Below are 11,898 nucleotides of genomic sequence, written 5' to 3'. Positions count from 1 at the left end.
AGTCTGATAGTGTAGATTATACCTCCAAGGTCTACAGTTCTCTGTTGATCCATACCTGGAACATTGTCCTGCATCTACGCTTGCCCAGAAGCCTAAAGTAACTCTCAACTTGAGACTGTAGACCTGGGGCATAGTGAATTATCAAGTTAGTACTAACATACCAAAAGTCAGAAAAACGATTTTCAAATTTGCCTTGAATGAAAGGTTATTTAAGATTTTCAATATTTCTTTTGGGTTAGGTAGAGGTCATGTGGCAGATGTGGGGTACCAATACTAGGACAGAGTTGTTATTTGGGATACATATTAGGTTAACGCAAGATCTAGTTGTTAGCACTTGGAAAAAAGGGGGCTTTTTTTAGAGGATACGTGTTAAAAAATTCAATAATGGAATAATATCAATAGAAGGTCTAGGCTCGAATAACTATAAAAAAAAACTAGGAACTGTATGAGCAAACATACCAAAAGTCAGAAAAACGATTTTCAAATTTGCCTTGAATGAAAGGTTATTTAAGATTTTCAATATTTCTTTTGGGTTAGGTAGAGGCCATGTGGCAGATGTGGGGTACCAATACTAGGACAGAGTTGTTATTTGGGATACATATTAGGTTAACGCAATAGAAGGTCTAGGCTCGAATAACTAGGAATTGTATGAGCAAACATGTATTGTGTATTTCTATCAGCATTATTAATTATATTGAATGTTTTCTACCTCTATTTCAGGCCCGTCGGAGTTTGGGGTAAAATCGTCGGCTCCTTATGTGCCATTGCCGGTGTGCTTACCATCGCCCTTCCCGTGCCTGTCATAGTCTCCAACTTCAACTACTTCTACCACAGGGAGACTGATCAGGAGGATATGCAATCTCAAAACTTCAACCATGTCACTAGCTGTCCTTATCTTCCAGGCACTTTAGGTGAGTGGCTTGTTGACAACTCATCTTCCAGGTCCAGGAAGGTGGCTGCTGCCACGGGGTTGGTCCATAATGATGTGGGGTCTAGTTGGGTGGGGTGTGCCGGGCAGTTAAAAAGATGTGGTACATCCTTATCTTTCCTGATTTTAAAATCTACATAACAGATAGTTAGATACCTAGATAAATATAAAACATGTACACCTACTTTCCTCGCCAGAAACATTAGTTTATTTCGATTGAAGTCAGATTAATTGACCATTGTGTATCGCATTTAAAAAGAAAATCTTCAAAATAAGTAAATAGCATACCGAAAAATTCAAGAGAACTTGAGCCTTTCAATTTTTAACCGAATGAAATTATTTTCAGGAGGATATGCAATCTCAAAACTTCAACCATGTCACTAGCTGTCCTTATCTTCCAGGCACTTTAGGTGAGTGGCTTGTTGACAACGTTCAGTCACTCATCTTCCAGGTCCAGGAAGGTGGCTGCTGCCACGGGATTGGTCCGTAATGATGTGGAGTTTATTTGGGGTGGGGTATGCCGGGCAGTTAAACAGAAGTAGTACGAGTACATCCCGTGCCGCACTCCTGCAGTCTGGGCTTAGGTCAGGGATCCCAGGGTCTATTCGGTGTTGGTAGTTGCGCAGTCGTCGGTTTCACGTACTAAATCTTACATCCCACGAACTTTTGCGAGGAGCAAAGTGAGAGCTTGCTTTCAGTAATATGTGCCGCACTCCTGCAGTCTGGGCTTAGGTCGGGGATCCCAGGGTCTATTCGGTGTTGGTAGTTGCGCAGTCGTCGGGTTCACGTACTAAATCTTACATCCCACGAACTTTTGCGAGGAGCAAAGTGAGAGCTTGCTTTCAGTAATATGCCAATGGTGTCTCATTTTGTCACTAACAAATTAATTAATTAGTTTTGTTCTTCCATCATTTTGTTAAACAAACATTTTACTTCCTAATTTTAGTGGGATCATTACAATGAAACTTGCATGAAACTTGTTTTAGTTTCATTTCTTTACAAATATTGGTACAATGTTGACTCTCATTTTCCAATCATCTTTCTGTTCCAGGCCAACATATGAAAAAAAGCTCATTATCCGAGTCTTCATCTGATATGATGGAGCTAGAAGAAGGTTTACTCTTTGGTCGGGACTATTCGACCAGCCTCACCAACAAGAAACTGCTTAGTAATAATAACCTTAGTCTGTGCAACCCCAAGCACAATATAATGAGCATTGAGACCGATGTCTGACTAGTGTGTAAGTATGGGTTTTGGTGGGCTGTAGTTACCATGACCACAGTGGGCTATGGTGACATGACGTACGCAACTTTTCATTTTCCATTATTATTTATTTTTTGTTTTGTTTCTTTTTAATTTTTATGATCACTAACAAATTAATTAATTAGTTTTGTTCTTCCATCATTTTATTAAACAAACATTTTACTTCCTAATTTTAGTGGGATCATTACAAACGCATGAAACTTGTTTTAGTTTCATTTCTTTACAAATATTGGTACAATGTTGATCATCCTGTGCCGCACTCCTGCAGTCTGGGCTTAGGTCGGGGATCCCAGGGTCTATTCGGTGTTGGTAGTTGCGCAGTCGTCGGGTTCATGTAAATGTTAAATCCCATGAACATTTGCGAGGAGCAAAGTGAGTGCTTGCTTTCTTTCACTTGTAGCAATCCATTTTATTTAAGTAGTCCGATATGAAAAATAAGTTCACTGTTAGATTAATCTCGTTACGTCTAAATACAAGTAGTGTCGTACCCCAACGCACTCATTGTAACTAATTCTACTTTAAATGAATTTCTCCTTTTAGTCTTTTATCATTTGTATTTGGACGTACGATGCTATCAGTTTTATTTAAAATAACCTTTTGATTTTTGTTCCCATGACTTATTTGACTTATAACTATGATTATTTCGCATTTTATTTTTTTCACGCATACTTCCTACTTATTTTTAGTCTTTTTTTTTAATTTTCATAGATACCTCAATAGATAGAAGTTGTTTCTTTAGTAAAAACAGAAAATTCTTTGTATTCAAATTTCATAACACGAACATATAAATTGAATAACGCGTGCGGTGCAGTTCCATGTTACATTTTTGGTTTGTTTCATTTTATTTTCTTATTTAATTTGCAAATACTCTTTCAAGCGACAAGTCCACCATAATGTTCTGGATAAATATTATCTTTACTATTTATGTAATATCTTCTTCCATTCAAAATTTGCTGTTTGTCTTTCGGATTGTGTTCAAGTTGTGAGCTGTTTTCCATTAGGGCGTGAGAATAGTTATTCCTGGTGTACAGGAGAACCAGCTGCAGGAATAAGAGTCGTGCTGTCTCTCTTGTATATCAATTTATTTGGCTGGTTTGTTGTTTTGATTCCGCTATAGTTATCCTAGGTAGGCTTGATTTTTGACGTAAGTGGTTTGGAATTGAGAATAATAACAGAAAATGCGTAAGATTAATTTCATGCCAAAAACTACGCGATCAAATAACTCAATTTTTACCTTACAAGTACCAATACTAGGTTCAAGGCTACATTTAGAGCCATTGTTGCATGTTTTTTTTTTTTTTTTTTTTTCATCTTCAAATACGACTTGTTTAGAATTCAGAGACCGGACCATCTTAAATCCTACAGAAAGTTTTGATGGTGTGTTGCTTTGACCGTTTGTTTGTGTCTTTCATGATTTCAATTCTTTTTATTTATTTTCTTATTTAATTTTAATTTAACCGTTTAATTTTGTTTGCACAATTTTATAATTTTATTTGCTTTTGAGTGTTATTTTTTTCAATTTTTATTATTATTTTAATATCTTCATAAAGATATTATGTTGACTTCTGATTGCAATTCCCTCATTAATAGAAAAAAAATATTCATACCTTACTCAGTTTAAGAGCAGTTTCAAAATCATTAGTCTTTGACTTCTGATTGCAATTCCCTCATTAATAGAAAAAAAATATTCATACCTTACTCAGTTTAAGAGCAGTTTCAAAATCATTAGTCTTATCCTTTTTCAAATAATACATTTTCATTTATAATCCTATTTTCTCAGAATTCTTCTTTTAATATAGGTACTTACACATATCGAATGATTTAGGTATACGATTCAGAATATTTATTTTGATCGATCAAAATTTATCTAATTCTTCTTTTAATATAGGTACTTACACATATCGAATGATTTAGGTATACGATTCAGAATATTTATTTTGATCGATCAAAATTTATCGATATCCTGTTAAAACAAATAGGTATACAAGGAACAACATGAACACTTAAGTTTCATACACCAAATCTTTTGAATGAATCTCCATATCCTATTTTCACTTTTGGAACCATCAATGTAGGTACCTACCTACCTACCTCGTTTTCAGTTTTTTTTTATATCATTATTTTATTATTATTTATTATTTTTTTCCTTTTCCCCCTCCGCATGTGGATTTTTGAATGTTGTGTTTCTTTTTTAAATCTCTAGACTTAATTTCCGAGGCAAATCACTTCAATATTTCCTTTAATCACTGTTCATATTCTTTGAACAACATCTCAACATAGATGAGTCCTTACGAGGCTGAGTGCGCCCCAACAAACACCAAGCACAGAGCCGAAAAAACTTCAACCCCGCCGGGAATCGAACCCGGAACCTCCGGCGTACAAGTCTAGTCACCAAGCCACTTTTTTTCCTTTTCCCCCTCCGCATGTGGATTTTTGAATGTTGTGTTTCTTTTTTAAATCTCTAGACTTAATTTCCGAGGCAAATCACAACTTTCTTGACTTGGCGGGGCGGAGCGCAACCGCGCTCCTTAATCACTGTTCATATTCTTTGAACAACATCTCAACATAGATGACAATTCATTTTAAATCCTTTTCCCCTTTTTCGGGGTTTAAACACCTACAGACGATTGTCCGAACCAGTCGAAATTACTCGTATAAGCTATAAAATTCAAAACACTCGATGAATTTTAGATGTACTGGAAATTTGTTTCCCTCAGAACTCCTCTGTCATTTTAGTTTTATATGCAAGGACTGTACGGTGACTGTGTGTATTATTTGTGTATTGTGTGTGATTATCATTATCATTTACCAACCACCGAGGCTTTAATACATAGGTACTCACTGATCATATATTCTATTTTTCCTTCCTGTATTCCTTCTCTCTTCGATTTCGGGACGATAAGACCATAGCAGTTACAGTTCCCTCTGTCAAACCTCTTTAAAAAAAATCAATTGCCCTTACGAGGCTGAGTGCGCCCCAACAAACACCAAGCACAGAGCCGAAAAAACTTCAACCCCGCCGGGAATCGAACCCGGAACCTCCAGCGTACAAGTCTAGTCACCAAGCCATGGAGGCATACTTTTATTTTTAAATAGATTTGAGAAGCAGGATCTAGCGATAGTTGAGACTTGGTAAATTTTACATATCCTTTTTTGTACAAATTCAGGCTAAAAAAATTAGTCTATCGTTAAAAGATGTACGCTTAATATTTTGTAAAATTGAAAGTTCACGTGGTACTCTGAAATTTGGTGTCTGGATAACCCTAGTAAGATAAATACGAGTTATAACCAAACACCAAATAGTCGGATTTGCCAAGCGGGAAGGAAATGTAGGAGCATGGTTCATACATATAAAGCTGAAAACATATTCAAAAATTAGTCTATCGTTAAAAGATGTACGCTTAATATTTTGTAAAATTGAAAGTTCACGTGGTACTCTGAAATTTGGTGTCTGGATATTAACCCTAGTAAGATACGAGTTATAACCAAACACCAAATAGTCGGATTTGCCAAGCGGGAAGGAAATGTAGGAGCATGGTTCATACATACAAAAGCTAAAAACATATTCAACATTTTCTCCTTTTATACCAAAATTTATTACAGGTTAGTCAGGTTTGCCTTCCATAATATGACACCTACTAACATTGTTTATCTCTTATTTGATACAACAATAAATAATGTAATATTTCATAAGTTTACAATTTCAGAGAGAAGGTATTTTATAACAATACATTAGCCAGATCAATGTATTTTTTTATTTATAAGTTTGTACATTAAGATATATAAAAAAAATCCAAGTACCTACTGCGAGAAAATGCCACATGTAGAATATGTTTTTATCTGAATTAAACCCAGCTCATCAAATAAAAATCCGATTGTCCGAACCAGTCGAAATTACTCGTATAAGCTATAAAATTCAAAACACTCGATGAAATTTAGATGTACTGGAAATTTGTTTCCGTCAGAACTCCTCTGTCATTTTAGTTTTATATGCAAGGACTGTACGGTGACTGTGTGTATTATTTGTGTATTCTGTGTGATCATCATTATCATTTACCAACCACCGAGGCTTTAATACATAGGTGCTCACTGATCATATATTCTATTTTTCCCCCAATTAATTTATTTATACTTTCTATTAAACTATTTTTCCTAGCAGATGCATCGAAAGAACTGGATGCCTCCGTTCAAGAAATTATAAAAATAAAAACAAAGTAATAATAATCATCATTGTTTTATCATTTTTCTCGAACCTATACCACTTTTTACTCGTATCGGGTAGGTCGGGATTTCATAATTCGCTTCTTTGATATTTCTCTCACCAATATTTTTTTTTCTTTTTTTTACCTTTCTCAGTACTTTCTTATTCTTTATTTACTTTCTCACACGTTTATTTCTGGGATTGTTTGTATAGATACCTAGCAGATGCATCGAAAGAACTGGATGCCTCCGTTCAAGAAATTATAAAAATAAAAACAAAGTAATAATAATCATCATTGTTTTATTATTTTTCTCGAACCTATACCACTTTTTACTCGTATGGGGTATGTCGGGATTTCATTATTCGCTTCTTTGATATTTCTCTCACCGATGTTTTCTTTTCTTTTTTTTTACCTTTCTCAGTACTTTCTTATTCTTTCTTTACTTTCTCACACGTTTATTTCTGGGATTGTTTGTATAGATACTTCTGGTTGCCAAATCCACAAATTTTTCTACCCCAATTTTGTTATGATATTAAATACTGCGAACCGCCATATTTTTCTTTTTATGTTGAGATATAGGTCATTATAAAAAAAAAATGTGAAACTTTATTTTTTTTCTTTTTCGACAACTGTTCGAAAAATAACTTTTACACCGGAAATAACAAAGAATTTTCTTCGTTAGATTTTCCCTTTGTTTCCCCCCAGTAGATTTGGTTGCATGCTTACATAATATTGTAGCACATCGGCATCGCTAGCTTGCAGACAGCTAGATAATTTGATCCCCCTTGCATTTGTAGACTACGTAGACATTTTGTGCATGACTGTTAGAGAAAATAAGGAAAAAATTAAATATGAACATGGGTAGAAACTTGAAACAGACATTCTAATGCAAAGGGAGTCTATTTTCCCCTCGGGTTGGATCCAATTTTAAATGTTCTAATCCATAAAGGATAGTTCTCGAAATTTTGCGAAGGAGAAAAACGTGTCTAAAAAAACATTCGTAAATATGAACATGGGTAGAAACTTGAAACAGACATTCTAATGCAAAGGGAGTCTATTTTCCCCTCGGGTTGGATCCAATTTTAAATGGTCTAATCCATAAAGGATAGTTCTCGAAATTTTGCGAAGGAGAAAAACGTGTCTAAAAAGACATTCCCTTCTCTAATAACTCGGAACAGGTTCAAGATAGAAATTGTTCCCGGAAATATTTGGAACATAATATGTTAATTGAAACTATTTAAAAGAACACCCAGCATATCTTGTCCTGGTTCAATTACCCAAAAGTTTGGACTCAATGTATAGTATACATTTTACAAAACCCTATTCAGAATGTGGTTATTTTCTGGGTAAAAGAAGTGATCCGTAGAATAACTTATACCTAACCTTAGTACCCTCTATTCCTCTTCTACCCAAAGTACACACTAGTTTATATCCAAATTCCCAGCGGTAGTTTTCTCAACCACTTACGTCAAATGATACATACAATTGGAGGCTTTTATGGAAGAAGGGTCTAGACCTAAAACGGCTTTTCCAATGTGAAACTTTATCAAAAATCAGTCCCAAAAAGAATCATGTTAATATCAATATACCTATTCACAATTCTACACGAGCTTTTGTAAATTTATCCAAATGATTTTCAATGGAAATCAAAAACTTAACTCTTTTGACTCAAAACTTGATTTTTACTTTAGGCCCTTCTTGAATAACAACCCTTCAACTGATCCCTAACTATGTAGAATTAAAAATAGTTGGATAATAACACCTATCCCTTTTATTGATAGTTTCCCTCACAGAAATAACATTGAAAGAGTTTCCTACTTAGATAATACTTATACTCATTTAGATTAAACTTTTAGTGAGTAGATTTCCCATATTCAAAGATAATTCTATGATTAATTTTTATCAAAAATTAGATTACCCAACACCGTGTATAGCTTTTGTACCTAGTTAACCATATTAACCCTCAATATTTCTGCTATTGTTAGACATTTGTATATTGTATAGTCTGATAGTGTAGATTATACCTCCAAGGTCTACAGTTCTCTGTTGATCCACATCTGGAACATTGTCCTGCATCTACGCTTGCGCAGAAGCCTAAAGTAACTCTCAACTTGAGACTGTAGACCTGGGGCATAGTGAATTATCAAGTTAGTACTAACATACCAAAAGTCAGAAAAACGATTTTCAAATTTGCCTTGAATGAAAGGTTATTTAAGATTTTCAATATTTCTTTTGGGTTAGGTAGAGGCCATGTGGCAGATGTGGGGTACCAATACTAGGACAGAGTTGTTATTTGGGATACATATTAGGTTACTGAACCGCTCTTCCGATCTAAATATATAATTATATATAATACCTAGATAAAAATGAAAAATTAAAAAAAATGTACGTAGGTAGGAAGAACACAAAGGAAAAACATGAAAATATGGCCATTTAAGCTTCTATTGACACCTAATTTACGATTAAGTTGTCAATACGTAAAATAGCAAAAATGTTATCAAATATTTCTTGATAAAATTATTACAGACTAATTGATAGCCGGACCACAATCAGAGTTTAAACTCGGTTTAACTTGAACTCTTGGATTAAGCAATCTGATTGGTTGATTGAAAAAAAAAATCAGAATCAAAAAATTTAGCCAATCAGATTGCTTTAACTGAAAGTTACAGCAGTTTACACAGATTGTGGTTTACACCGAGTTTACACAGATTGTGGTTTACACCGAGTTTACACACATTGTGGTTTACACCGAGTTTACACACATTGTGGTTTACACCGGATGTAAAAAATAAATATATATATATAATACCTAGATAAAAATGAAATATTAAAAAAATGTACGTAGGTGGGAAGAACACAAAAAGGAAAAACATGAAAATATGGCCATTCAAGCTTCTATTGGCACCTAATTTACGATTAAGTTGTCAATACGTAAAATAGCAAAAATGTTATCAAATATTTCTTGATAAAATTATTACAGACTAATTGATAGCCGGACCACAATCAGAGTTTAAACTCGGTTTAACTTGAACTCTTGGATTAAGCAATCTGATTGGTTGATTGAAAAAAAAAATCAGAATCAAAAAATTTAGCCAATCAGATTGCTTTAACTGAAAGTTACAGCAGTTTACACAGATTGTGGTTTACACCGAGTTTACACAGATTGTGGTGTACACCGAGTTTACACAGATTGTGGTTTACACCGAGTTTACACAAGTTGTGGTTTACACCGAGTTTACACACACTGTGGTTTACACCGAGTTTACACAGATTGTGGTTTACACCATTAGGAGTAATTCGATGAATAAGAATGATTCTGATAACATGGACGACTTGTCCTTGTTGTTGCTGTAGTCGATTTTTATTTGAATTGCCTTTGCCTTCGATGAATAAGAATGATTCTGATAACATGGACGACTTGTCCTTGTTGTTGCTGTAGTCGATTTTTATTTGAATTGCCTTTGAGATTGTCGTTTACACCGAGTTTACACAGATTGTGGTTTACACCGATTTTACACAGATTGTGGTTTACACCGAGTTTACACAGATTGTGGTTTACACCGATTGCCTTTGCCCCCCCTTCCTTATTTTCTGCGCATTCTGCTAGATGATTTAACAGCCATTTTTATAATTAAAATTAAGTTGATCTTAGGAAATGTTAGTTTCAAGTCCAATCTTGCGCATGAACTTTTCAGCAAAAAGTTAAACGTAAACCTCAGCTTAGTAGTTTTGACCAAAAAATTGTCTTCATAAATAATATGGCTGTGCATCTCATTTCAATCTGTGTCTATAGGTTTCAACAGTAAGACATTATTAGCTCACAATTTTTGACCAAAAAATTGTCTTCATAAATAATATGGCTGTGCATCTCATTTCAATCTGTGTCTATAGGTTTCAACAGTAAGACATTATTTGCTTGAAAAAGGTATCACTTCACCTGATTTTGAGTTTTTACTTTGAGGTACCTGCCTGAGATCTCTACTAAAATAATAATAAAAATTGGGATCGCATGTCAAAGGCTACTGACTGGGAATATTTCATGTTAATAAATCACCTGCTAACAACATTCTTGGACGAAAATGTCGTTTGAGCATCGCATAGGTCTCGGCTTCTCAAATCGTAAAACTGACTTTAACACCTGATGATTCCCACGCATTTACGTTTGGTAGGTTTCGGCTTCTCAAATCGTAAAACTGACTTTAACACCTGATGATTCCCACGCATTTACGTTTATCGCCACAAATAAATTTAGGTAAGTTTGACGAGCAAAACTCAAAGTAGATAATTAGACATGATATCACGAACGTAAAAAGCCAACTTTTGTAATTCTAAGAAAATGTTCATCAGCTCAGTAAAAGTGGTTCAAAAATCATATGATAGCCTAGGGTTTCTACGCTTAGTAATAATAACCTTAGTCTGTGCAACCCCAAGCACAATATAATGAGCATTGAGACCGATGTCTGACTAGTGTGTAAGTATGGGATATACCTGGCCTCCATTAACTTTTCACTGGAACACAAGCCAAGGTAAAGGTGGTACAATCAGAGGTTGCAACATTTTTATTCTACAAGGAATGATATGATTTGTGACCTCTGACTATTTATAAGTATGGGCTATACCTGGCCTCCATTAACTTTTCACTGGAACACAAGCCAAGGTAAAGGTGGTACAATCAGAGGTTGCAACATTTTTTTCTACAAGGCATGATCTGATTTGTGACCTCTGACTATTTTATCTTTACCTTATGATCCAGGCTTATGTCTATCATCTTCTGTTCTTACAATCTAATAAGTATGGGCTATACCTGGCCTCCATTAACTTTTCACTGGAACACAAGCCAAGGTAAAGGTGGTACAATCAGAGGTTGCAACATTTTATTCTACAAGGAATGATATGATTTGTGACCTCTGACTATTTTATCTTTACCTTATGATCCAGGCTTATGTCTATCATCTTCTGTTCTTACAATCTAGTCATTCCTAAAAGATTTTCACTGCCCAGCACATTCGTTATCTTCCTGGGGTTCTAGAACATTCTCAAATTCCTAGTGATTACAATAAAAATAATGAAATTCATCCTCCAAATATTTGAAAGGTGAAACATGGTAAATACTAGTATGTACCTAGTTCAGTAAATTATAAAAAGAAAACAAACACGGAATTCCGAAATCAAAATGAGGCTCAAAACATATCAAAAATTTTAATATCCTATGTGTTGACCATTGTTGCCGAAAATTTCATCAAAATTAGTTAAAGAATTGCATATTTTACCTATTTAGTAACGAACAAACAGGGAAACTAAATGGCACATCGTCGAGGTTAAACTTACAGCTTATACTTTCGTTAAGGTGATGAATTTGGAGGTTATTATCGAATAAAGAATAAGGCTTTCTATTTTTACTAGGAGACTTACAAAATAAAAATACATAATACAAATTTATTTTGTGGGTACCATTTAGTACCTACATTTATTTATACTTAATTTATTTAATAATTTATTCTATTT

At 34.4% G+C, this 11,898-nt stretch overlaps 1 protein-coding gene across 1 annotated transcript; it reads left to right on the top strand.

The window, feature by feature from the left end:
* Nucleotides 1-610: 610 nt before the first annotated feature.
* On the top strand, nt 611-2,170 carry LOC108253004 (potassium voltage-gated channel protein Shaker-like). The gene is made up of 2 exons (XM_026827313.1): nt 611-911; nt 1,980-2,170. The coding sequence occupies exons 1-2, from the start codon at nt 659-661 to the stop codon at nt 2,159-2,161; spliced, it is 435 nt and encodes a 144-aa protein (XP_026683114.1). The 5' UTR covers nt 611-658; the 3' UTR covers nt 2,162-2,170.
* The last annotated feature ends 9,728 nt before the right edge of the window (nt 2,171-11,898 follow it).

Source organism: Diaphorina citri, unplaced genomic scaffold (assembly GCF_000475195.1).
Source record: "Diaphorina citri unplaced genomic scaffold, Diaci psyllid genome assembly version 1.1 scaffold1117, whole genome shotgun sequence".
In the NCBI taxonomy this organism is placed as follows: domain Eukaryota; kingdom Metazoa; phylum Arthropoda; class Insecta; order Hemiptera; family Psyllidae; genus Diaphorina; species Diaphorina citri.
Note: the sequence above shows the minus strand (reverse complement) of the source record. Positions and strands in the feature narration are given on the sequence as shown.